The 26,668-nt window shown below is 60.3% G+C and overlaps 1 protein-coding gene across 16 annotated transcripts in view; it reads left to right on the forward strand.

Moving 5' to 3' along the window:
• Positions 1-26,668, forward strand: part of TNS1 (tensin 1) — a 70,761-nt gene that overhangs the window by 39,284 nt on the left and 4,809 nt on the right. For 8 of the 16 annotated variants that reach the window (XM_075028671.1, XM_075028674.1, XM_075028679.1 and 5 more), the window contains 16 exons: positions 4,080-5,777; positions 8,200-8,286; positions 12,221-12,399; positions 12,670-12,808; positions 15,171-15,263; positions 16,179-16,214; positions 19,616-19,790; positions 20,489-21,357; positions 22,742-22,828; positions 23,502-23,633; positions 24,064-24,156; positions 24,714-24,791; positions 24,887-24,958; positions 25,038-25,206; positions 25,454-25,522; positions 25,874-25,906. In XM_075028671.1, the coding sequence (XP_074884772.1) occupies positions 4,080-5,777; positions 8,200-8,286; positions 12,221-12,399; positions 12,670-12,808; positions 15,171-15,263; positions 16,179-16,214; positions 19,616-19,790; positions 20,489-21,357; positions 22,742-22,828; positions 23,502-23,633; positions 24,064-24,156; positions 24,714-24,791; positions 24,887-24,958; positions 25,038-25,206; positions 25,454-25,522; positions 25,874-25,906 (4,009 nt within the window). The remainder of the gene's footprint in view (positions 1-4,079; positions 5,778-8,199; positions 8,287-12,220; positions 12,400-12,669; positions 12,809-15,170; positions 15,264-16,178; positions 16,215-19,615; positions 19,791-20,488; positions 21,358-22,741; positions 22,829-23,501; positions 23,634-24,063; positions 24,157-24,713; positions 24,792-24,886; positions 24,959-25,037; positions 25,207-25,453; positions 25,523-25,873; positions 25,907-26,668) is intronic. The other 8 variants (XM_075028672.1, XM_075028675.1, XM_075028673.1 and 5 more) reach the window with 8 other exon arrangements.

Genomic DNA, 26,668 nt, shown 5'->3' on the forward strand with positions numbered 1-26,668 from the left:
GGGCCGGGGGTCTCCAGCCTGGGGGGGGTGTCACCCAGCGGGGTGATGCTCAGCACCCGGAGCGGGGTGGATAGTCTGTCCAGCGGGGTCCGTCCGTCTGTCTGTCGTGCCTAGGAAACAGTTAACGCGGCGCAGCCCTGCCTGTGGAGGAAGTAGTTAATATTCATAGCTAGGAACTGTCTGTCCGGCTGTCCTCCCTCCGTGGTGGCTCTCGCCCTCCCCGCACGTCGCTGGGGTTAACCCGGGCTGGGGCTTCGGCTCGGTCGGCCCCCGGCCGCCTTCCCCGCGCCTCCCCCCTTCACCTCCCGCTCGCCCCTGTGTGCTCCGGGGAGCGGGACGGCACCTCCTCGCCTCCAGCCCATCTCCTGAGCCTCTGCCGCCTTCGTCTCCTCCATCCTCCCCTCCGGCACCCCGTTGTCCCGGGGGTACCCCGTTGTCCCGGGGGTACCCCCTACCTGAGCGCCTCCGGCCCCCCGCTGCCGTCGGGGTGCCCCTCTGGCTGGCCCCCGCGGGACACGGCGCTGGGGAGGGAATAGCTCCCTCTGCGAGAGGGAAAGCAAAGCCAAAGGGACAAACGCCAACCACAGCCAGCTCCGGGCTGTCAGCTCCTGTCCTGGACGGACACACGGAGCCGGCCGCGGACGCCGTCCGAGCTGCCACCGCACCGGGTTTCCCTGGAAGGCTCTGGTGCTGGAAGGGGCGAAGGAAAGGGATTTTGCTGCCCGCTCCTTCTCTTCGGCTGGGATCTTTTCTTCCCCGTCCCCTTTGGTAAGTCCTGACTTTGCTTTTCTTTGAGCTGGATGGGATGGGGGAAAGGGCTGCTGGTGGGTGGGGAATTCATGGCCGTGGTGACCCACGGCTCAGGGCTTGGGGTTACTTCTTGCCGTCATATCTGGGTACGGGATGAAACCTGAGCTGGGGGGCTGAGCTCTTCCCCATGGGACTCAGTCCACATCCTTCCTCCTACAAAGGGTCCCGGGACCCCAGGATCTTCCCTGCTGGCCGATGCTCCAGAGATGCCCTGGGACCAGGGCTCTGGGTGGTGGGGAGTGGGGGCAGCAGGTGGGATGCTGCTGGGGGCAGGACCAGGGGGAGACACAGTGGTGCCCCATCCTTATCCTCTGCACCGGTGCAGAGCCCCAGCTAGGATTCTGTGGTGGTCCACGATGCTGTATGGTGCACCCCACTGGGCATGAGGTGGATGGCTGGGATTTTGGGGATGCGAGCTGACTCCCCTCCCCCTTCCCATTGTCACACGTGCCCTGGACCAGTTTTTCTCCCAGGCATAGCTGCAGGGTGCTGGGGAGGGAGAGGGCAGAGTGTTGCCCTGCCAGGGCAGCGAGCCTGGCAGCAGGGGTAGTACCAGGCTGGGCTCAGCGCTTCCTCCAGCCGCCTCTCTACAGCCGGTGCAGATAGAGCTGGAGCAAAGCTGTGTCGGGGGCTGAGCCCTGGGCAAACCCAACCCATGCTGGGATGGCACAGCCTGCCAGACTGGAGCTGCCCTGACCTTCAGGGACGAAATCTGACCTTGCTGGGAGCTGCAAACACTTAGCAAACAGGGGCCTGGGAGCCTGCTGCTTTGGGAATGGCTGCTTTAGCTAAGGCAGCCTGCCCCCCCTTCCCTTGGTCTTTTTTGGGGGATTTTATCCAACTTCTCAGGTGACAAACAATAGACAGTCATATAAGTGATAGCGTGGTCCAGGGGTGGTGGAGGGGGCCTGGGAGTGTTGGGAAATAGCAGGATTTGGCTCTTGGCGTCAGAGCCCAAGGGGTGTGTGGGGACAAGGACAGGGTGGGCAGTCAGGTGTCGGGCAGAGCAGCTGTGGGACGAAGGCTCTCGGCTGATGGCAGAGGTGTCACAGCCCCTTCCATGCTTGCTACCCTGGTACCACTCTTGGGGTGGGGGCCACCAGATCCCCCATGTCCCTGCCTGGCCAGAGGGTCCAGGGAAGGTGGGACAGGGCACTTGGGGCTTTCTGGCTCTGCTGTGAACCACGTCGTGCCCCATCCTGACCCTGCTTCGAGACATTTCTCCCAGTTGTGGGGTGGTGCCCAGCCCACAGTCTAATTAAAGCCTTTCCCATCTATTTTCTCCCTTGGCGCCACGTGCTTTCATTTATATTTATTTATTCCCCTTTCCTTTCTATTCCTCTGCCCTATTTATCCCAGCCCCCACCCTGGCTCTTGCCCTGTTTCCTGGGACTGGCCAGCACCCATCACTGCCATCAGACAGGAGGGCTGGGCCTTTTCCCCAGCTCCAGGCGATGTCTTAGCCTCTCCGGTATTAGCGCTGCCCCGGATATGCTGCTTTTTCCTTTCTTCTTCGATGGGAAATGATTCCCTCCCTCTCTCCCCCTTTTCCCCCGTACGGGAAGTGTTGCGGAGTCAAATGCTGCTGATTCCTGGCTGCACCGGCTGGATGAAGGAGCTCTGAGTCTCAAGGAGAAATTGTGGACCCCCATCCTCATCCTTTCCTGCACCAAGTACCCAGAGAGGAGCTTGCTGTGCGGTTCTGGGGCATCTTCAAGCCAATGAGGGGCTTTGGGGCTTGGCTGCCTCCTTGGGATGCTGCTTGCAGGGATTTGGGAGTGGAAAATCAGCAGCTAGGAGGGGGCCCTGACTTGGTAGGACGCGTGCTGGGTGTTATTGCCCCTCTCTGCTTTATGGCGAGGGGATTTGGTGGTGCACAGCTACCCGGGGCACGGGTGCGGTGGCGTGGGACTGGTTAAGCCGTCCCGGCTCAGGGCTGGCTTTCGGAAGTGTTTTGCTCGCAGATAGGAGTGCTCTGATTTCACACTATCATGTTAGGGCCGTCTTCCGTCCCTGAGTCAGCCGCCTGGCCCTCCGCCAGGGAAGAGTCATTTTTTCCTCCAAAAGAAAGTGTTTAACACTGCTCGCGGGCCCTTCCAGGAAACCTCAGTGGGGAGCTGGAAAAGCAGGAGTCTGCAGCCTAGCCGGTGCTGTGCACGGTCCAGTGGGGGGGACGCACAGCTTGGGGGCTGTCCCCATTGCTCTCTTGGTGGCCAGGGTCCCTCTGTGCCCCCAAAATCTGGCTGCCCCATTTGGAAAGATTTAAAGGGCACAGCTGGTTGTGGTGTTGGGACTGCCAGGGGTGGTGGGAGCTGGGGGGCTCTGAGCTGGGGTGCAGGGTTGCTGGTGGTGATGCTGCCGTGCCTTGGCTGCACCCTGGCCTTTCGGGGCTGTTGAGTGGAGCTGGCTGCTTGCACCAGCCTGGAATCACAGTGCCGGGGTGCTCAGTGCCTCTCCGGAGAGGAGATGCTGCATGTTTGGGGTTGGGCAGAGGCGCTGCCTGTGTGGGAGCTTTGGGGCAGCATCCGGCTGCAAGGATAGGTCTGGGGCAGCTCCACCCGGCCGGAGAGAGGGAAGGGGAAGGACAGAAAGGGTGGGAGCCTCTCTGTAGCCAGGGAAGAAAATGTCAAGGATGGGCGGCTGGCTGGATCCGTGCATCATCTGGGAGGAGAGTGGGCAGGGAGAGGGAAGGTGGGTCTGTGGTTCATCTGTCCTTCACCCGTGGGCTGAGGACATCCATCCAGCTGGAGACATGCAGAGCTATGAGGCCAGATCCTGAGATCCTGACTGCCTCCGCCCATCCTCCTATGGCCACTGGTGCATCTCCCCCACCCTCCCCGTTCGCCTCCCCGGTGCCGCGTGGCCCTTTGGGGCCAGCTGAGCCTTGCGGAGCGGCGATGGCCGACTGTGTGGGCAGCCCCAGCCCTCGCCAGCCATGGGGGGGAATTGCCAGGAACGATGTCTGGAACTGGGAACGGGGGGGATATTTGGTGAAACCCAGTTGGAGCAGGCAGTGCTTGCAGGGCAGGGCAGGACGGCATGCGGAGTGGGGGCTGTAGGGGCATGGGGATGGGGGGGGGTCTGGCTCCAGTGTCTCTGCATGGTGGCACCCGTGGGATTGCGGAGGGTGCCGAGGAGACAGCGATGCTGGTCATTAAGCGTTCCGGCGGCACGGAAGAGATCGAAACCACCGGCTAATGGGACCCATTAGCTCCGTGCAGAGAGCCAGCAATTGATCTGGGGTCTCGTGTTCATTTCTCCCCTTGCAGAGGTTGGGCACACGCAAGGGCCCCTGGATGGGAGCCTCTACGCTAAAGTGAAGAAGAAAGACTCCCTCCACGGCAGCACCGGCGCCGTCAACGCCGCTCGCCTCCCGCTCTCGGCAGCACCCAACCACGTTGAGCACACGCTCTCGGTGAGCAGTGACTCGGGCAACTCCACCGCCTCCACCAAGACCGACCGGACCGATGAACCGGGGGTGCCCGGGGCGCCCAGTGGCCAGGCGGTGCTGAGCCCCGAGGAGAAGCGGGAGCTGGATCGTCTCCTCGTTGGCTTCGGCTTGGAAAGCGCGCCGCCCATGCACAACCACGTGCCCGGCCCCATACCGGCGCGCCTGCCCGCCATGCCAGGCCGCCACGTGGTGCCGGCTCAGGTGCACGTCAACGGGAATGCCGCGGCGCTGGTGGCGGAGCGGGAGACGGATATCTTGGATGACGAGCTGCCCAACCAGGATGGGCACAGCGTGGGAAGCCTGGGCACGCTCTCCTCCTTGGATGGCACCACCACCGCTAGCGAGGCCGGCTACCAGGAGGCACCCCGGGTGGGCAGCCTCTCCTCCCTGCCCAACGGCCCCTCAAGCTGCAACGGGGCTGAAAAGCTACTGAAGGAGGGGCTCTACGATGGTGAGCCGCTCTCCAACGGCGGCTACCCCTACAACAACCAGAACGCCCTGATGGGCCACCACCTCCGTGACCCGCTGCCTTCCTTGCGGCCTTCAGCATCCACTCAGGACCACCTGGCCGGCTACCCGCAGCGCCCGCCGGGCTCCCACGCGCCGGGCTGGCTCCAGCCCCAGCCGCTGCCCAGCTCCCAGCCCTACCTGTATGGCTACGACCCCCCCGGCACCTACCGCTCCCGGTCCTTCCCGGCGGTGGACACGGCCAAGTACGACACGACCCCGGCGCTGCCCCAAGCCCCGACTCGCAGCACCAGCAGCCGGGAGGCCGTGCAGAGAGGCTTGAATTCCTGGCAGCAGCAAGGAGGGAGCCGGCCGCCTTCCCGGCTGCAGGAGGGTGGCATGGAGAGCCACAGCCCCAGCATCTCCAGCTGCAGCCCCCAGCCCAGCCCGCTGCAGCCAGTGCCCCCACACAGCCACAGCATGCCTGAATTCCCCCGGGCGCCTTCCCGCCGGGAGATCGAGCAGTCCATTGAAGCCCTCGACGTCCTCATGCTGGACCTCGCACCCACCGTCCACAAGTCACAGAGCGTGCCCGCCACCTCCCGCCAGGACAAGCCGGCAGGACCCCTGCTCTCCTCCCTCTCCGCCCAGCCCGTCGCTGGTCTCTATGCCCGGCCGGCTCCACAGGTGGCCCAGCCAAGGTCCTTCGGCACCTCCGTGAGCCCTGTGGTCTCCGAGCCTGGGGGCAAAGCCTGTTCTCCCAGGGAGCCGGACTATGGGGTGCACGAGTACCGGGAAACCTATTTGCCCTACAGTTACCAGCAGGCACCGGTGCCGGAGCCGAGGAGCTACAGCCAGGCCCCAGCTGGAGCATCGATGGGCATCCTCCCGCTCAACACCTCCTACAGCCCCGTGGGGTCTCAGCAGCTCCTCATCTCCTCCCCGCCTTCCCCCACCGTCCCAGCACAAACCCAGATGCCCCCCAAGGGACTGGAGAGCTATGAAGACCTGTCGAGGTCGGCAGAAGAGCCCTTGAATCTGGAGGGCCTGGTGGCCCACAGGGTGGCAGGTAGGATGCTTTGATTCCTTGGGGGGGGCGGGGGGGACCGCATGTCCCGAGAAGCTGGAGCCCGCGGCGGTGGCGTGCATGGTGGAGCCGGGGATGGGAGATGCGGCGACTCCTCGTCCGTGCCGGATCCGGGCTTGGGACTGAGCCACCCGCCGTGGGGGCATGCCGGGCAAGGGGGCAGCCTGTGCCACTCTCCTTTGCCGAGAACCCCCCTTGCAGCTCGCCGTCTGCAGCAGCATCGCTCAGAGCTGGGGAGAAGGGGTGGCCGAGGGGGTCGGGCCCCCCCATCCTCACCGCTTTGGGGTGTGGGGCTGGTCTGTCCCCTGCAGCAGGTCTGCTTCCTGCGTCCCGAGGGGATTTCTCACTTTCAGGGAGAATATGGCCCAATTTGGGAAGACGTTTTCAGCTCTGGCTGAGGGTGTCCTGCCTGGACCCCGCCTTGGACATGATGCTCTCCTTGCCTGGAGCGTGCTCTGGTGTAAGGTCCCAGGAGAGCATTTGCCTTGTATTTAACATAGCTGGGCTCCTCCCTGATTTCAGTCCCTGCTTTCCCTGCAGTGTGCTGGGCTTGGTGCTCGGACCTTCTCCCCGGTGCTTGGACCTCCTCCCCAGGCAGCCGGGGTGCTGCCGGAGCGGGGGTGCCAGGGTGCAGGCTGGCAGCAGCCTTTCTGCCCTGGTGGCCCAGCCAGCTTGGCCCTGGGTGGTTTGAAGCTTGACCTGGCCTTGGGGCAATGATCAGGGGCTGGGAAGGCATTTCCCAGCCCTGCCAGAGGGGTTTGGTGCAATGCTTGGCTGGGTGCAGCACCAAGCATCAGTGCTGTGGCTAGATGAAGGCTTTTGCTCCGTGCCACAGAGGGGAAAACGTGTCTTCTGACTCCCTGCCCTCCCATGGCTCTGGCTCTGACTCTGGGGCTTTGGGGACGCAGAGGGTCCCAGCCCCGCAGGAAGGAGGTGCCGTGGCCCTGCGGCAGCTCAGTGCCCTCCCTCCCTACTGCTTCGGCTGCAGTTGTTGAATTGTGGAGCAACATTTGGGAAGGGTTCGGGGCTGCGGCCAGGCTGGGGGCCAGCTCGTGATGCTGGGGCTTGGCAGCTCCATCTCTTCCAGCTCTGCGCTCAGTCCAGAAACTCACCCGGCATTAGAGGGACGGGGAAAAGGCTTGGCTGGAAAAATCCAATAGCATCAACCTCCCAGGCGTGGGGGCTGAGTCACTGCGGCACTGGGGTGGGGGGCAGGAGGGGTGCCAGTGGCAGGGAGGGGTGGGCGGTGGAGATGTTGAGGGCAGTTTGCATCCATCCGAACCCAACCTCAGTGATCCAGGCCAGATCCACAGAGGGACTCAGGGCTTGTGCAGAGGGTTTAAACAAACCCAAGGACACATGGATGCCCAAACCATGTTCTATGTCTGGACTGACTAGTATAAGGAGCAGATCCTCCCCGCCAACCATGGCGGGGGAGAAAATGGGGTGAAAAGAGGAAAGCCTTCAGGAGAGGAGGAGCAGTATTTGCAGCGGGTGGGAAATGGATGTTTGACAGTGTCAACCAAAAAATCCATCCCCTGCAACCCTGGGGTCAGGTCCTCAAGGCTGGGTTGGGGTCACTCTCATCTCCGAGCAGCCGCTGGGCTTCCCAGGAAAGAGAGGCATCCCAGGGACGGTCCCCAGCCCACGGCCACCTGTCTCTGCTGGAGCTGGGCCGTCTGTGCCGAGGCGGGGACAGCGCGGGCAGGCAGCCTGACCTCCGGCGGGAACAAGGTGTCCTGAAGCTGGCGCCAGGAGGGGACGGCTGAGGGGGACAGTGGGGCATGGACGGGTTTGTTTACATTCCCTGCTGCTATAAATTGCCTGCGTGTCCCGGCACAGCGATGAGGAGCATCTCACACCTCCTCCATGCCCTGCAGGGGAGCACTCCTGTTCCCGCTTCCTGCTGGTGATGGAGGGGACAGCGCTGGTGTCCCCAGCGCCTCCCTGCAGAGAGGAGCTGGTCCTGCCATCCTTCAAGTCCCCATCATCTCCCAGTGAGGCATCTGGGGCCATCTCTTCTTGTCCCAGCCCTGGGCATCCCATGATGGAGGGGACCTGCACGGTGCCATCCCCACGGGGACAGTGATGGGCATTTATGGCATTGCGCAAGGCCACGTGTGGCTGGGAGCCACCACTGATTTCCCATGTGGGTTTAAGCAATGCCTGGAGCCAGGCAATTTAGGTGATAGGAAAGCAGCTCCAAGGTGGGTCTGAGCTTCCTTGGACCCGAGTCTCATCTGTTGGAGCCCATCTAATATTTTCTCTTGTTTTCTCTCTCTGTCTCCCTATTGTATCTCGTGATATTTGTCTTGTCTTGCCCCTTCCTCTCCCCATGGGGGACTGTGTCTGTCCCGTGTGACCTCCTACCCTCCTTGCACCCCCTGTCCTGGTACGCTGGCAGAGTACAACGCCAAGCTCAGGGACCTCAACAAGAGCACCAAAGCCCCCCGTCCTCCTCTGAACCAGCAACGGTCCTCCTCCTTCTCCGGTTTGTTCATTCTACCTCCCTCCTTCCTAGTCCTCCTTCCTTCCCCATCCATCCTTCTCCTTCCACCCCTCTCCTCCCTCCTTCCTTCTCATCCTTCCTTCCTTTTCCCTTCTCTCTTCTCACTCCTTTCCCCTCATCTCTCCTTCCTCCCCTATCCCTGCATGCTGAGAGCTCTGTGTGTTGCACGGATGTGGGATGGAGGGAAGCTTGGGAGACCCTCCCCATGCAGGCTTGATCCCCTTTCTCATCATGGCAATGCTTAGGGCATCCCTTGACCTCCTCCGGTGATGGGGAAGCCCCTGGCCCTGGGTGCAGACTCCCCTGCCCACACTTGGTTTTTTGCATCTCATCCAAGCCTGGCGCTGCTCTCTGGTGGAATTTCATTGTTGGGCCAGATCTGGACCCTTGCTCCAGCCCCTCTGAGCTTTGCCCTGGCTGTGGCTTATGCCCTGGGGAGGCAAGGGCTGGGGTGCAGCTCCACAGACCCCAGGTTCAGCCAGTTCCCAGCCTGGCAGAGTCTCATCTGCCTCCATCCTGGGGTCCCCATGGGTCGGTCTGCAGCCAGGGGATATGGGCTGTGGAGGCTGGATTTTAGGCAATGTGACTGTTGCTCTGGGCGACGGGTGCTGGGGACCCGCTTGGTTTGCACCCACTTGTTGCGGGGTGAGCAGGAGGAGAGGGATGGAGAGGGGCTGGGGGCAAAGAGTGGGCTGGGGAGTCACCAGCTTTCTGGGTGACCTTTCTCTCCCTGCTGGCACTTTGGCTTTCTCCCCAGGAGGACCAAAGAGGTTTGAACCCTCCCAGTCCTCGATGCAGAGTAAGGTATCTTGTCGTGCCTGTTTGCGGTGGTCAGGCTTGGAGGCGGTGGTCTGTGCCCGGTGGGACAGGGTGAGTTGGGCTCTGGCAGAGAACAGTACGGGGCAACGTCTGCTGCTGTTCCTCACGCAGGCAGGGAGTGAGTTTGCATCTCTTTTCCCTGGGTGTAGTGTGTCCTGGTCTGGCTTTAACTGCAGGGTGCCGCATCCCGAGGGCCATGGGAGGCTGCTTTGCCCTCTCCTCTCTACTGTGGGGGTATTGCCCAGCTCTTGCCTGACAGTAGCTCCAGCATCTCTTGCCCAAAAAGCAGCTGCCTCCTGATTTGGCCTAGAAACCTGACTCCGCAGCCATAAAACCACCTAGGTTTAAATCCCTCCTGTTTCCTCCTCCCCTGGCTGTTGTGCTCCTGCCCTTCCCCAGCCCTAGAGCTGTGCTGAGTCGAAGGGCAGGACCGTGCTGGGGGAGGGTTCTTGCCAGGTTAGGGAGTTAAATGGGCAGCAGAAGGGGTGGCAGTGCCAGAGGTGGTGGGGGTGACGGTGGGGAGCAGAGTGCAGGCTGCTGTTCCCCCTTTGTGATGGGAACCCCACCCGATCCCCCGAGGCTGGCAGGGCATCCTTGGGGGGCTGGTGGTGGTACCGTGGCTAAGGAAGGCTGTATGTCTGCTGAGGGGGCACAGCGAGTGAGGGAAAGGAGAGTTTGTTTTTCAAGCGTACTTTCCAGCCCATAAATCACCCAGGGGGTCGAGAGAGCCGTGCTTAAAGCCTGGGTTTCCTCCAGGCTTTGCTCCGGGCGGCCCGTGAAGTTTCCCACTCTCCGCTCCCGAACAATGAGTCCCTTTTTTCCCCTCTCCTCCCTCCCCTCCCTGCGGCCCCGGCCGCTTTCCATGTCTGGGGAATGGAGCAGCCAAAGCCCGGTGAGCTCCTGGGTGTCCCGATGGGCCAGATCCAGCACCCTGTGGCTGGTTGACATGCAGCCCTGGGGATGAAGCTGGGGGTCCCACGCTGCAGATGTGTGGTGTGCACTGACAGCTGGGCTTGGGTGAGCTGCTCTTTGTGCCTCCCAGATGGAAAATGCAAAGCGAGGCAGGCATACATGACTTGGAGCCAGTCACTACCTCTCTGCAGTGCTCAGTCACTGCAGCTCACTTTGGGATGGGCCAAGGGGTGCTCCCGGTGATGCTCTTGCAGCATGCAGGATACCCCACAGTGCACAAAGTGGAAGGACAAAAAGTAAATACAAGAGTTTGCTTTATTTTTCCCCAACATTTTGTTTCTCCCTATGCTCACAACTCAGGGTTTCATTCCCTTAAAGTGAAGAGCAGGGCAAAAGATATAGGGTGGCCCTATACGATGCTGTCCATGCCTGTGGGGCAGCTTCCCAGGGACCCACTCCATTCCCTGTCCCCTCCACGGGCCTTTTTAATGGCCATCCCCCACGCCGGCGAGCACCTGCAGAAGGGATCGGGAGTTGTGTTTCAAAGCCGCTCTTAGTGGAATTTTCCAGGCCGCCTCCGCGGCTGGAGCCAGCCCCGTTGGCTCACGTCCCCCGCCTCGCAGCCCGGCTGCCTCTCCCCCCCGAGCCGTGATTTTATTGTTGTTGCCATTCACTGGGCTGATTATTTAGAAATGCACCCAGGCCACCTCCCGCGCTCCCAGCCCTTTCTCCGCTCCCAGCTCCCAGCCCTTTCCCCGGGGCCAGGAAAGCTCCGGTGAGGGTGCCGGCGTGGTGAAGAGGGGAGGTCAGCGGGTGTGAGGCGTGGGTCCCGCGCGGAGCCCCGGGGAGCGAGGGGAAGCAGCTGATGACTGGTTTTCCTCCGCCAGCCCGTGGGAAAGGAGTTGGTGTTTGAAAAGTGCATTTCCTGGAGCGTGATGCTGGCCTCTTTTTTTTTTTTTTTCTTTTTTTTTTCCTTTTTCTCTTTTTTTTCCTTTTTCTCTTTTTTTTTTTCCTTTTTCTCTTTATTTTTCCCCCAATGTGCTGGCCAGGGGGCGTGTGAGTGCTCTCTGGCTCCACGGGAAAGGTGGAGGGGATGGTGCTGTCACCTCTGCTAGTGGGGCTGAAAACAGGGGTCACCCCACTGTTGTGTGGGTCCCAGGGAGGAGTGGGAGTGCTGCGGGGCTCTGAGCTGCACCCGTGATGCTCTGCACGCTTCCGCTGCACCGAACCCACCACCATTGTCCCTAATTAACCCCTTCGTCAGGTGAGATGGGGTGAAGAGTGTGTTTGGGCTCCACTGGGTGCTGGGAGAGTTGGGGTCGCACCCCTCATCCTAGCCCCCCACGCCCCCCCCTGCCCTGTGCTGGCTTTGTCCTGGGCTTTATCCCAGCCCACGGGGATCACCAGTGGGATCTACCAGACCCTGACAGCCTGGAGAAACCCATTCTCCCACAGTAACTTGCTTGCTCCCTTCTTCCCCCAAGGCTATGGGCACCAGTGGCTGATGGCACTGGGGTCTGGGAAGAAGGTTTAGGGGGACATGGAGAAGAGATGCCGATCTCCCCTTTTAGGAAGGCTTCATGCTGGGGGTAGGAGATCAGCAGTGGTTTGTTGGGGTTCCCTGCACCATCCATCTGTTGGGGTCTTTCCTCCCAACCTGGTGCTCCGTCTGCCTTTTTCCACTGCTGTGGTAGAAGCTGCATCCAGCTATGTGAGCAGGGAAGCAGCCGAACGCAGCTGCCCTGGTGCTGGGGGTTTCAGCCCTTTTGCACTGTGACACTGTCGGGAGGTCCTGGTCCTCCCCAGCTCTGCGGGGCTGGGCTGCTCGCAGGATGCTCATGCCCCTCGCACCCGCTGCTGGGGTTTGTTGTCCCTGAGCCCAAGTCTCATGGTGCTTGGGAGGGCTAGTGCAGCAATCCAGCCACTAGCCACAACCCTGCCTTGCTTTATTGCTTGGCCCCAGGCCACCATTGTAGGATATATCTGCTCCAGTTCAAAATTGGCTGTGCTGGTCTGGGGGTTAGATGCAGGTGAGTGCTGAAGCTGCCATCTCCGCTGGGCAGAGCCTCTCTGTGGCACACAGCCCTGGAGAGACCGCTCAGATTGGCCCCGAAGCATCTCCTGCTGGTCCCCATCTTGGCCAGCGGCTCCTCAACCATCTCCCACCCTGTGCTTGCCCCCTCAGGGGTGCAGTCCCGGGAGAAGCCCCCGGAGGAGAGTGCCGTCCCTGCCCGCAAGCGGACCCCCAGTGACAGCCACTATGAGAAGAGCTCACCGGAGCCCAGCTCGCCGCGCAGCCCCACCGTCCTCTCGCCTGAGGTGGTCAGCACCATCGCGGCCAACCCTGGAGGGAGGCCCAAAGAGGTGCGTTGGGGTGGAGGGTGTGCTGGAGTGGGGGCATGGCTGATGGGACAGATGCCTCCGGGGAGGGAGAAGGCTTGGAGGGGGGTATGGGACTTCTAGTGTCCGCAGCATCCCAGAGGGTTGGGGGTCAATGGTGCTTTTTGTGGTGGTGGTGGTTGTTAGCAGGGAGGAGGTGAAAACCTTCCCTTTGCCCCCTCTGCTCCCTCCTTGGGGTGTCCTGGAGGTTTGTGCCCATCATAGGGGACTGACCCTTTCTCCTGCTCTCCCCAGCCTCACCTCCACAGCTACAAGGAAGCCTTTGAAGAGATAGAGGGTGCCTCTCCTACCAGCCCACCCTCCAGCGGCGGTGAGATTTCTCCCCCCACCCCAGCCTTCCCTGTCTCGCCACAAACCCCTTACTCCAACCCCTGTAAGTGCCGCGGCTCCGGGAGGCAGAGGGGCTCAGTGGGTGGCTCTCGGCAAGCCAGAAATTTGCCAAGGGTCAGACAGCTCCGGGCTCCAGACACCCACCGCCACATTACCACCACATTAATCACTCCTCTCCATCCTCCTCTCTCCTCTGCATCCCACCACTCCATGCTGCCATCAGCATCCCTCTGCCAATAGCACCCCACGCTCGGCACCCTCCTCTTGGCTTTTTCCCACCCTCCACTCATTGGGGCGTTTCTTGGATGGGATCCCAAGGTGGGATAAGGAGAGAGGCAGGGTCTGAGACAGCATCCTTTTACCCCATCCTGGTCCTGCACCTCCCCATCTTTCCTGCTGGCATGGCAAGAAGGGCAGCGAGGCTGCGGTAGCAGGCGAGTGGTGGGGAGGCAGGAGGGACTGAAGACTGGGAGGGGGCTCGGGGCAGACCCTCACACACTGTGCCACTTCTTGCTTGCTGTTTCCAGGGCAGGAGAGGTAAAGGCTGGGAGAAGCCAGCCCTTTGCATGCAGTTTGTCTCCGCTCCTCCAGTGCAGCATGCCTCCTTTCTGACTAACCCTGACTTTGCAGTTGCGGTGGGTTTGTGTGGACCTGGTTTATGTGATCGGCTCGAGCAATGAACCCCAATGAGCAGCCTCATGTCGGCACAACATGAGTCAGGCTGGACCAGTGCAAACGAGCAGCCTGTCAACTGGGAAACCCATCAAAAAAGACAGCAGCCCCCCCTGCCCTCCCCCAAAACACTTTTGTAGCCTGGATGCTGAGGGATGCCCTAGGGCTGGGCATGCTCAGGCTGGGCACAGCCACCTCTGATGCCACATCCTAGTCCCAGTGGGGCTGCCTGCCCCCCGTAGCTCAGCCCATGGGGCTCAAGCCTGTTTCCTTCTGCTCTCTTGCTGTTCTTCCCCTGCAACACACTGGCGTTTGAGCCCCATCTCATGGGAAGCAGTGACCGGAGTGTGGAAGCATCCCTGGGGCATTTGGCAGCTTGGAAATAGCCCTGTTGTTCCAGGGGACCTGGAGAGCTTGGTCCCAGGGCAGCAGCTCCTTGGCAGTGGGACAGTGGCTCCTTTTGGGGGATGAGTCACTTGCAGAGGTGACGGGGACATGGCCTGGAGGCAGTGCTTCTTATCCAGTGCCAGCTGGGGAGGCCTGGGAAGTTTGAAGCTGCAGCTTGCAGGCTTTGCTAAAATTCCCACCGGGGGGGATGCAGGAGCGATTCCCCTCCATGGGGAGATGGTGGTCCTGGGGGAATTCCCAGCCCCGGAGGACCCTGCTGCTCATCAGCCAACAGAGGCGTGAGCTGACATCGTGGCTTGCACCCGACCAGATTTGGGGAAATCAGACACCCGCCAGGGAAGGCGATGCCCTCTCAGTTTCCCAGGGGCTCGGCTGCTCCAGCCCCAGGCTGCTGGGGGCACCTGGCCTCCAGACGAGGGTCTGGCTTTCCTCTGGAGCTCCCACCACCCGCTGCCTCCCAGCCTCGCCGTGGGCCCTGAGCTCATGCCACCAGTTGGGGATGTTCAAACGCTGATGGAAGGATGTGCCCTCCAGTCCCTCTTGCTGGAGATGAGACCCTGGGGAGAAGCAGCATCAGGGAGATGGGTCAGGGGGCAGGAGGGGAGAGGAGGTGCAGTCAGCTCAGGGAGGTCCACCCTGCCCCATTAAACCTTGCCACCCCACACTGCCAGTGCATCCATGCCATAGCCATACATACATACGGGGTTCCTCCTGCTATGTACGTATAGGCCCAGAGGTACAGACCTCATGTGTGCATTGCCACCCCTCGGGGAACATGCTCACGCCCCCGTCGAGCTGGTCTGGAGGGTGGGGGTTTTTTGGCAGTCCCGCTGCACTTTTCGCGGGGGTGATGAGCTGCTGTGGGACAGCCTGGTCCCAGCTCGGCCAGATGTGGGGATCAGCAGAGTGGGGTTAAGGTTTAGGAGAGCTGGGTTGGGGGGATGGCTGCTCACGCAGGAGCAATGAAGGAAGCTTCATGCCTATGGTGGGACCATTCCCTTATGGGGATGGTGCTGGGAGATGGGGTCTGGGCCTGTCCTGGTGGGATTTGCCCCCTTTCTTCATCCTGCTAGCCCTGTGATGGGGCAGGCTGCTTGTTCCTGGGCACCTCCCGCCCTGTGCCCTCTCCCAGATGGAGAGAGGGATCGGTGTCCTTCCCCGGGGTGTTGCTTCGTATGAGGGCATCTCCTCTTCCCAGCAGCCCCCCATTGCAGCCGGTGGGTGGGATGGGTCATGGGGGCTCTGAACCCCTGGGCAGCTCCAGCCTTTCTGAAGCTTCACCTCCCACCCCTCCACTAACGCTCTTGTGTCCCCCATGCTGACAGTGCGTTCTCCCCCCGGCCTGGCCAAGACCCCGCTCTCGGCACTGGGGCTGAAACCCCACAACCCGGCCGAGATCCTGCTGCATCCGGTGGGAGGTGAGTGCAGGCATGGGGGCTGCTGGCGTTTTTTTTGGGGGGGGGGGCTGGTGCATCTGTGAGGATACCTCTGGAAGGGTCCCCTGGCTGGAGAAGGCACTTCTGTCTCCCTTTTTGGGCCAGTTGGCCCTGGGGTCATTGTAATCTCCTGTGGGAACTATGAGGGTTGGGGGGATGTTGGTGCTGCCCTGGGGGGCTCAGCCCAGCAGGGTCTTCAGTGGTGAAGGCTGGAAAACCCCAGGGTCTTGCCTCCTGCACAGCCCCATATTCTTCCCTCTTCACCTCCTCCATCCCTTCTCTCCCCTAGCACAGCTGGAGAAGGTTTGCTCTCTGGGAGCCAAGCTGGAACAGTATCCAGAGCCCTCTCCATCCTGGAGAGTGATCCCCGGGTGCAAAGCCCTAGCTGTCCTGGGGACGTGTCCCAGAGCAGCCTGCCGAGCCAGACCTCGCTACTCCCCGGTACCTAGGTCCCCTTCCTGGGCCATTTTAGGGCTGAGTGTAACTTCCCCAAAACCCAGCTGAGCCTGGGGGGCACAGCTTGGCTGACGCCACCCAGTGAGGCCCTTCTCACTCTGCCCTCAAGGACAAGCTGATGCTTTTTTGGTGCTTGCCGGGCTTCTCAGAGCAGCCCTTCATGGTGGCTCCCTGCTGGGTGTTTCCCTCTGCCCTGCCCAAAACCAGCCTTCTGGGTTTTGGCATCATCTCTGGGATGCCCAGGTGGACTCTGGGGGTGTCCGAGGCCAGGGGTCCAGTTTGGGGCACAGTGTCTGGGAGGTGTGGGGCTCTCCTTTGCAGTCTCTGCCCCTGCCTGAGCAAGACAAAGCTGCTTAACTCTGATTTCTCTTTCTTTCTGTCTCGCATCTCCCTTCTTCCTCCTCTTCCTGCTCCCATTGTTCCCCTGCCCCTCCATCTCAGAGCTAGAAGGGGAGGCGGGCGGTGACTCTGAAGAAGGTAAGAAAGGCTTTTCTTTTTCTGTCTCTCTCTTTGCCGCTCATACCCACTGTGCCAGCAGCCTTCCCTTGCACTGGCCCCCAGGGATGTAGGAGCCTGAGTCTTGCCTGTCCTGCTCCCTTTTGAGGAGGGGACTATCAAGCCTTGTGTCGTGGTTGGATTCCCCGATGTCCAAATTGGACCTGGAGCTCTGTCACGTTGGGTGGTCATCGTCCGTGGGGGTTGAGACCTCTTTGTTGGTGCGTGGCATCCTTGCCAGTGGCATGCCAGGGATGCTGGCACGCTGTGTTTGGATTAGCCTGGTGGGGGGCTGGGAGCAGCAGCCCCGGTTTTGGGCTCCTGCCCGCCCCTTCTGGCTTTGCCACTGCCGTTTGGAGTGAAAATAAACCAAAGTGCAGCACAAAAGGTCAGCAGGCGCAGAGGCCACCAGCGTGCTGCCGGCTCAGCCGGCTGGATAGCGGCACAGTGCCGGCAGCCGGTGCGCATCATCTGCTGGCAGGGAGGCTGCCCAAATTCCTCCCACCTCGTCCATCCCTGGACTGCGCCTCTCTGGGGATGCTGAGGATGGGGCTGAGCTGGGACGTCAGCTCAGGATTGGCTCTGCTGATGGAGGAGGTACTGCGGGCTCTGGGGTGGCATGTCTCCTGGGGGGACAGAGGCTTTGGGAGCCGCTGTGATTCCCTGGAGTGCTGCCTGCTATCTGATGGTAGTTGGGTGGTTTTGCTCTCTTCTTTAATGAAACTTTGGGCCCTCGGGGCCGGGATGTGGAACTGTGCATTCAAGATGGGTTTTGGGGAGGGCATGTGTCTTGGCGAGTTTGCGACACTTCCCGCAGCCCCGGGAGCCATCAGTGTTTCTCCCTGGGAGTTCCTCAAAATGCACATAACCCAAACCTGAACGTTGTGTAATATTGGAGAAAGTGTTTCCTTGAAGAAAATGTTCTGCTTCCAGAGCTGATTTTTCAGCAATGACTTCTTGGGTACATTAAAAGAAGAAAACCTGGGATAAAATCAGGCTTTTCACTCCTAAGTACGCCTCCAGCTTTACCATTTCTGTCCAACTTTAAGCCTCCAAAGACCCAAACATCACCTCTCTTCTCCTTCCCACCAAACCCTCAGGAGCTCAGGCTGCACTGTTTCTCTGTTCCTCTGGCACTCCAGCTGCTTGCACGATGGTTCACCCAGAGCAAGGATGTCCGGTGACCCTGCGCTGGCTGGGCTGAGTGGCCAGCACCAGCCTCTTGCCCTACTTCATCCTCTCTGATATGTACATATGAGTCAGCGTGATGGTTTTTGGGGAGTTGAATCTGCAGTCCTGAGAAGGGACCGGTGTTTTGGCTTGACAAAACTTTGGCTTAGCACCCTCAGCACCCAGCTGCACACCCCACGAGGATCCCTGCCCCTCCGGGCTCTGCTCAGCAGATCCCAGCCCACATGGCCAGGCTGCGCCTGGGGCCAGGGGATGCTCTGGCAGCACAGGAGCTCGGGGCTTGGCTGCCACCTCCGAGGAGGCTTTAAAACAGCCCAGCGCAGTCACAGCATTGGGAGATTTCTGGCTGGAGCGCAGCCCTGCTCGGATTCAGGATTCCCGAACGACTGCCCACCTCCCTGGTGACTCACAGCCTCTCTATTCTCCAACTGTCTTCCCATCTCTGGAGCCTCTTCCAAGAAAACACCAAGAGGCAAGGTTGGATTTTTCAGCCTAAAAAAATCCTGCCTGAGAATTCCTAGATTTTTTTTCTTTCTTCTTTATTCCCGATATTGAACCAAACGACTCGAACATGTGCCCGTGGTCACACACCTCGCCGTGGCACACATATGCCATCCCCCCTCCCGGAGGCCCCTCAGCTCCTGCCTCGCTTCAGCCCCCACCTTTGCAGGAGGGGCTGGCATTTTTGCAGCCCTTTGGTCTTAACCTCTTGCAGGCTGACTCATATGTACTGTCTGGATAATTTTAGTCTGGGGTGGGGAGCTGGGGGGGAAAAGTGAGTAGCTGTGAAATTAATTTAATTACCTAAGCGGCCATGAGTTTCTTGCAGCTGCCCTGGGCGTCCTCCTGGGCAATGCCTCATCCCTGCCACTCAGTCTCACATGTCTCAGATGCTGGTACCCAGTCTGTGTTGAGGTCCTCGGTTTTGGCTCTGATCTTTCCTGGGGTGGTTGAGCAGGGCTGGGCAGGGAGATCAGCCCAAGGGACGGACTCCTCCTCCCCTGTCTGCAAGCAGATGGGGCACAGAGATGCTGTGGGGGAAGGAGGGTGACCCATGACAGTCTTTTTCCTTGCAGCCCCCTGGTCCAGCATGGAACATGGAGCTGTGCATTGGTGTTGCTGGCTGTGAGCAAGCCAGCTTGCTGGCAAGCTTAGCCAGAGCCTGGCTGTTATGACTAATAATAATAATAATAATGTTTGTCATGCTAATTACTACTGTGGAGGCGCCTCGGGCATGGCCAGCCTGGAGCCAGGGACCTGCAAGGATGCCCGGCCCATAGAGTTTGACGCCAGTGGGTCTCACTTAGGGCGTTGTGCCCCAGCACGGAGGCAGTCAGTGGCATGTGCCAGCCGAGGTGTGACATGGCTGGGGGGGCTGGGTCTGAAGCTGCAGCCCCTTCCTCCAGTGTAGCTTTTGGGGGGGGCCTGGGGGCTGCGGGGGCTATCGTAAGGATGGGGACCAGCCTGGATGGAGCAGGAGGCGGAGGGGGAAGGGAGGAGGGAGGGCTGGGTCTGGTGGCTGCTGTGGCTGGTGACGGCCAGCCCAGCCTGCTGCTCCTGGCACGGGACAGCTCGGCGGCTCCAAAGGAAAATTGCTTTTCTTGGTCGTGCTCGTGGGCTCTGGTTTCAAGGCGGGTTGGGAGTGAGAATGTTGGATGCTGCAGTGGAAATAGCTGGAGCTGCTCTCCGGTCTGCTGCTGGAGATGGCTGGCAGAGGTGGGCTGTGCAGGGCAGGGACTGCAGGGCATCGTCATCAGTCCCGCGTGAGTCATCGCAGGCTGGGCAGAGTCACCAGCTCTATTTTTAGGGGCTGGAGATGAGCAGGGAGCACAACGTGTGCTGTATGGCATCCTGGGCAGAGAGGGACGCTGACTCAGAGCAGGGTGGAGGGGCTGTGGCATGGGAAGGGACCGTGGTCCGCGTGCTCTGGTCCCCTCAGGGAAAGGGGTGGGCATGACCCTCCTCTCTGTGCCCTGGCTGGGGTCTTCAGCATCCCTGGGAGCAACCTAAAGACCCAGATGACCCAGACGTGTTTTTTCACAGACCCTGGGGGAAGAGGGACAGGGGAAATGTGCAGCTGGAGGAGCTCAGCTCAAGCACCTTCAGTGGCCGAAATGGGAATGCTGGGACAGGCATGGCCCCCTTTCATGCGGGCTGTGGGCTCATCCGTTTCCCCTTCTCTTTTGCTGCAGAGCCCAGGAGCTACGTCGAGTCGGTGGCCCGCACGGCCACGATGGGCAAGGGAGGGAGCCCACCCACCGCCCAGCCTGGAGGCCCGGAGGTGCCTGCCAGGAATGGCACCTTCACCAACTCCTTCACTGCCCCCAGCCCCGTCTCCACCAGCAGCCCCATTCACAGCGTGGATGGGTAAGGCAGTGGGTGCAGGTCCTGGGGGCGGGTGGGGCTGGGGTCGAACCCAAACCCTGCCTGGTGCACAGGCTTGCTCCCACATTGAAATTGCCTTTGCAAGGACCCCTGTCTCCCCATGCAGGATTTGGGGGTTCACGGCCAACCACACGGCTCACTGCCCTGAGGACACAAAGCTGGGTCACTAGTGGTCACCTGGCGGTCACTGGTGATCATTTGGTGGTCACTGGACCTCAGCAGCATCTCGCTAGGAACCCGGCCCCTGGGGCGGGAGGAGGGATGGGGTCTGTGCTAACCCCTAGCCCTGGGTTAGGCTGAGCATGGGTCCCCTGTTGTGTGATGGAGCCATACTCCCTGTCCCCTCTGCACCCTGCCCATGAGGTGTCCTGCACCAGCCCAGCCTGGCAAGACTTGCAGGAAGGAACGAATTGGGCATTTTGCTGGGAGAGGAGCTGAAAAAGGCTGTGCCTCCCAGAAAGTCATATTTTGAGAGGAAACTGGGATGCATGGTGGAACTAAAGCTGCCTCTAGTTGCTTTCATGCAGCTAGCAGGACCTGTCCCACTGTTGCTTCTGAAAAACCAAGCAGCTTGCTGCTACTGTGCCTCAGTTTCCCTGTGCACTACTCGCAGGAGGGTGCCAGCCAGCAGCAGGAATGAGCAGTGGAGCTGAATTCTCTTTTCCCTCATCTCTCCTCAGGGCCTCCCTCCGCAGCTACCCATCGGAGGGCAGCCCCCATGGCACGGTTACGCCTCCCCACACCTCGGCCGAGCCTGTTTACCGGTCACCTGTTGGCTCGCAGATGCCCTCTGCTCACAGCAGCTACCAAAATTCGTCTCCGTCTTCCTTTACAATGGTCCAAGGTGGGGTCCCGGGCTCGGCATACGCCAGCCCTGACTACCCCGATGGCCGAGCCAGCCTCCAGCCGGACCCCCAAGCTCGGCCACAGGCACAGGTCAATGTGGTGGGGGTCCACGTCCTGCCAGGGAGCCCCCGCACCCTGCACCGGACAGTGGCTACCAACACGCCGCCCAGCCCCGGTTTTGGGCGAAGAGCCGTCAACCCCAGCATAAGTGGCGCTCCCGGCAGCCCAGGGCTAGGCAGGCATGCTGTGACGGCCCACGGCAACTTGGTGGCCACACCGGGGAGCCCCAGCCTGGCCAGGCATCAAGCCACGGCGGCCGTCCCCCCCAGCAGCCCCCTGTACGGCTACCCCAGCCCGGAGGAGAGGCGCCCGACGCTGTCTCGGCAGAGCAGCTCCTCCGGCTACCAGCCTCCTTCCACGCCGTCCTTCCCCGTCTCACCGGCGTACTACCCCGGCACAAGCACGCCGCACTCCTCCTCTCCGGACTCGGCTGCCTACCGCCAGGGCAGCCCCACGCCTCAGCCTGCGCTGCCCGAGAAGCGTCGGATGTCGGCTGGGGACCGCTCCAACAGCCTCCCCAACTATGCCACCATCAACGGCAAGGCATCCTCGCCCCTCTCCAGCGGCATGTCCAGTCCCAGCGGTGGAAGTGCCGTCACCTTCTCCCACACCCTGCCAGACTTCTCCAAATTCTCCATGCCAGGTCAGTGATGCCCTTGGAGGTCCCCACGTCCCCCTGCCCTGCCCAGGGCTTTCCCCTCCTCCTCCTCCTCAATGGCTGGCGGTCAAAGGGTTGCAGCTGTGTCCTGATTTACCCCTCCTGTCCATCCGCAAACCAGCGGCACCGCTGGGGCTCGGGCCATTTCCTGCGCTTTCTGGTAAATCCAAACAGGAAAAGCACCGACCCGGCATCGCTGGCGTAAACAAAGCGCCCAGAATTGTGTACGGGGAGATCAAAGTGCCTGGAGGCGGCTTTTCTCTACCGTGGGGATGCGCTGACCTCCCGGCCCTGTTCCCGGCGGGCTTTACCCCACCGGGACGCTGCTGCAGCGCAGCCGCCTCGTTTTAAATGGTGCGCTGTGCCCCGGGTGCCGCTGCGCCTGGAACGCCTTCGCGCCTTTGCCGGTTCCCGTTACGGGACACCTCCGTGACGTCAAGATTAGGCCGATAGGACCAGGGGAATAAAGCCGCGGGGCAGCAGTGGCTCCGGCTGCCGGGCCGGTTTCGCTGCTGAGTGGGCAGCCCTTTGTGGGCACACTGGCGCCTGCCCTGGCCCTGTGACTCGCTGTGGCTGGGGACCTTTCCCAGTGGGGAAGCATGAGCAATTAAAACCTGTAACAATTAGCGAGCGGGCTGGGCAGGGGAGCGAGCCCCCCGCCTCTTCGAAGGTGACCAGATTGCAGAGGGCTGATAACATGTCTCCAGCAGAGATGCTATCCCGCCCTCCGGGTTGTTTGCTTGGTTGTTTTTGGAAAGCAGGTGGTTGGAAACGTTGCCTGAGCAAAGTGTCAGCTTCATGGCCAGAGGACCGGCTCCCATCGGGGCTGTGCCACTGATGGGCACTGAGAAAGGCAAGGTTGGGCTGGCGCTACTTTTCCCAGAGTAGGTTGACCTGTCCAGTTGCTCTGCACAGAGCAAGGATAAGGGAAGGAATTTATTTTTATGATGGACAAGCCAAATCTTGAACATTAGAGAGCAGTGAAGGTCCTCTGAAGTCAGAGGATCTCCCCACCACCCTGTGGACATATCTCTTTCCTCCGACAGCTTTCGTTTCACCTGGCCAGCTCCCTTTTAAACGATGAATTCCCATTTTGTCTCTGGCTGTGTGGCAAAGAGGTTCATCTCATGCACAGCCCTTTGAGGGCCCTTGTGCTTGAATTTAGCTTTGATGCCCGGCAGCCCCGTAAGCTCCAGGTGATGATCAACCTGCCAGGGTATGGAGGATTGGCTTAAGGTTAAACCAATGTGCTGGGGCTGAAAGAAGGTGGAGGTATTAATACTTTAGCTGGATTTGCTAAAAACTCATGTGGAGTTTTAGATACAGCATCTTTTAACTTTTTTCTTGTCTTTTCTTCCCTTCCTTGCAGATATCAGCCCCGAGACTCGTGCCAACGTCAAGTTTGTGCAGGACACTTCCAAGTACTGGTACAAACCGGAGATCTCCAGAGAGCAGGGTGGGTAGATGGCACAGGGCAAAGGATGTGGCTGAGTGAGCCATGGCTGGGAGTTGGGGTGTATCTGGGATCACAGGGATTAGCAAGGATTTCCCTTAGGGGCTGGGTTAGGAGTGAAGATGGATTGTGGATACGCAGACCATTGCAGAGTGGGGTTGAAGCCCAGCTCAGCTCAGCTGCAGGCTTGTATGATGTGGTCTCTCCAAGCCTTCCCCTTGGTAGAAGAGCACCAGTCCCCACAGCATGCAGTGGATCTATGCAGTTTGGGGTGCAAAGCACTCAGGTCTTGAGTTGAGAGAGCTCAGAGGAGTCTTGGAGACACAGCTAAACTAAGAGGGGAGAACAAGGAGCGGGCAAGGTGTCTTCAGGGGCAAGGTCCCAGCATTTGGTCCCTGGTCCCTGCCTGCTCTCCAGTGCTTGGTTGCTCTAGAGCTGGGCTGGGTGGGAATGCTCTGAGATGCCCACACCAGGGCAGCGGAGGCAGCGGGGAGATGAGGCCCTGCCTGGCCGCAGACCCACTTGAGACCCCCATCCAAATGTGCCGGGAGGATGGTAACATTGTGGTGCCTGGCTGCGAGGCCGTGGAGCCCCGTCCCGACCCACACCTGCTGGTTTTGGACGGCACGTTGGCTCTTGCCATGCCGGCTCTGAGGTCTGCCGTTCTCTCCTGCAGCCATTGCACTGCTGAAGGATAGGGAGCCGGGGGCTTTCATCATCCGAGACAGCCACTCCTTCCGGGGAGCCTACGGCCTTGCCATGAAAGTAGCTTCTCCGCCTCCCACGGTCATGCAGCAGAACAAGAAAGGTATTGTGTGCCCTTCTCCATCCCACGCTGAGATGCTTTCCATCGTTTGGCCGGGCCGAGCGGGCAGCCGGGTCTGCTGAACTAGTCATGCCCTTGGGTATGTGCTGATGTGGCAGGATCCCTCCCTCCCAGCCCTCTCATCCCAGGGCACAGGGAAGCACCAGACACCCTCTGCCCTGAGCTGTGGAGGGCTCAGGGGTACCTGCATCTTGGGCTTTGGCATGGTGAAATGGGCAGAGCCTCCCCAGCCCACTGACACCATGGGGGAACCTGGCTTCAGGTCGACCCTGTGTGAAGGGCTGGATTTGAGGAGGTGTGTGGAGTGGCAGGGACCCCTCCCTCGAGCTGGAGCACTGGTTTCCCTGTGGGACTGCAGAGTAGAAGGAGGGAGAGGGTGACTCTGGTGTGAGAACATCCCATCTCTTCCCAGGAGACATCACCAACGAGCTGGTGAGGCACTTCCTCATTGAGACCAGCCCGCGGGGTGTGAAACTAAAAGGATGCCCCAACGAGCCCAATTTTGGTGAGTGCTCCCAGTGTGCTTCCCACATGTGGGGTTGGGTTGGGAGAGCCTTGCCTTTGCTGGACTATCAAAGCAGAGCTGTCAGGTATCTGGGACAGCCCCTGCCTCTGTTACTGCCTCTTGTCCCTGTGTAACCGAGTCCTGTGGGCATTTGGAGCCTCTGGGGTCATGCACACTCATGAGTGCGCATGAATATGCCTATATGCACAGGTATGTACCTTTCTGCACACGTGTAAGACAAATGATGCTGCTGGACAGGGTGGAGGGCAGGGGCTCCCCTTGTTCCATTGATCCCATGGCTAATGCGCTTGGACGTGCTGCATGAGGACCTCTGCCCCATTTGTTGTTCCTAGGGTGGCCCTGGCACCTCTGTCCCCTCCCTGACCCCTCCGTGAGCATGGTGGTTTCAGTGAGAGGAATTGCCACATGTGACGTTAGGACCACAGTGAAGAAACCCACCAAAGAGCCTGTTCCCATCCTCCCAGAGCAACAATGACCTAACACCGGGGAAACCCATGTCCCCAGCCCTGCGCTGACCATCTCCCCTCTCTCCCCAGGCTGTCTCTCAGCTCTGGTGTACCAGCACTCCATCATGCCCTTGGCCCTGCCCTGCAAGCTGGTCATTCCTGACCGAGGTAAGAGCCAGGACCAGAAGGGATTGCATCCATGCCTGTGGGGACGGGTTAGGTTTCTAAGCAGGGAGCAGCAATAACCATCCCATGTCTTCTAGATCCCATGGAGGAAAAGAAAGACACTGTGTCAGCCACCAACTCGGCCACTGACCTCCTCAAACAGGGTGCGGGTGAGTAGAGAGGGGCTGTTGCAGGGTGAATGTTGCTCAGAGCAGTGGTTGATCCCATGCCTGCTGTCTCTCTTTCTAGCATGCAACGTCCTCTTCATCAATTCGGTGGAGATGGAGTCACTGACGGGCCCCCAGGCCATCGCAAAGGCTGTCGCCGAGACGCTGGTGGCTGACCCCACACCCACTGCTACCATTGTCCACTTCAAAGTCTCTGCACAAGGCATCACCTTAACCGACAACCAGAGGAAGTAAGAGCCCTCATGGCCACAATCCTGGGTCCCCCAGCCAATGGCGCTGTGATCCAGGGAGGGTGTTGATGAAGGATGTCCCTGGTGTGGCATGAACCTGGCCATGGGCAGAGCTGGGCTTTGTCCTTGACTCCTGGAGCATCCTAGGGGAGACCTATGGGAGTGTTCCCTGTGCTGGTGGGACTGGGCTGTGGTGGGGGAGAGGTGGGGGCTCCCTGGCCCTGACGCTCCCTGCTTTGTGTTTCAGATTGTTCTTCCGACGACACTACCCCCTCAACACTGTCACCTTCTGTGACCTGGACCCCCAGGAACGAAAGTGAGTGCCCTAACCTGAGGGGAGCACATGTCCCCTGCCCCTTTCCCTCCCCCAGGCTCTTGGGCTGCTTGGAGCAGGGTCTGCTTGCTCTGTCCTCCTTGCTCCTGAGTAGGGCAGGGAGGGAAGGTCCGCTTGGATACTGTGGGGCAACACCAGTTTCTCCTGGTGACTTCTTGGTGTCTCCAAACATCTTCGTGCTAGGAGAAAGGTGCATCAGTTTTTTTCCATAGAGCCAAGCCTGTGCAAAGCCAGGCTGGCCCTCCAGCATTGGTGTGGTGGCCCCCATCATGACCCTGTCTCTCTGTGGGGTGCAGGAGGCACCATCCCTCACACCTCCTCTTCTCCTTGCAGGTGGACTAAAACTGATGGCAGCGGCCCAGCCAAGTAAGTACTTTCTGTGCTTCGCAGCCGATTCCTCCCAGCCGCTGTTGGGGTGGCTTCTGCTTGTGTTTGAGCACTGGCTGGGAGATGCCCCATGCAGGGCAGCCTCTTGACCATGTGTGAGATGGGCTCAGCTCCTCGCTGCACGAACATTTCACTCAAGCATGAGACCGTGGTCTTGGAGACTCAGGAAGCATCTTTCAGCCCCAAATTCCTGGTCAGAGCAGGCACAGCCCTTGCTGAACTGGCCTTACTGGAAACTCTCCCAGTGGAGTCAGTGGGAGCCAGCTCATGGAGCAGAGCTGGGGGTTATGCTGATGGCACGTGAGCCACCAGTGGGCTCTTCCCTTTCCTCCTGTCCTCCCTGTCCTGACCCACAGGAGCACAGAGACACTGCCTGAGCCCATCTCCAGGGGCCAATTCCCACTAATTTTAGCCATTGTGTTAGCGAAGGGGTTTTTATTAGGATGCCCAGCTGCTGGGATATTTCCCCTCCCCAATTAGAAATGCCACGGCCTGGGCCTGTCTCACATTCTGTTCCCCCATATTTATAACTTGAGTTTGCACATTATAATTAAAAAAAAAAAGGGACATTTTATTAATCAGGGGAGAGACAGACAGAAATAACCACATGGTCTCACCCAGCTCCCTGTGTCCCCACATGGCCTTCCTCTCATACAGGGTCTACCCCAATGGCCAGCCCATCACCTCTGGGGTTTCAAGGGTCATGACCCAAACGAAGGCAATGCTGTGATCATCTGGAAG

The sequence above is a fragment of the Buteo buteo genome, chromosome 5 (assembly GCF_964188355.1).
Source record: "Buteo buteo chromosome 5, bButBut1.hap1.1, whole genome shotgun sequence".
Taxonomy (NCBI): Eukaryota; Metazoa; Chordata; class Aves; order Accipitriformes; family Accipitridae; genus Buteo; species Buteo buteo.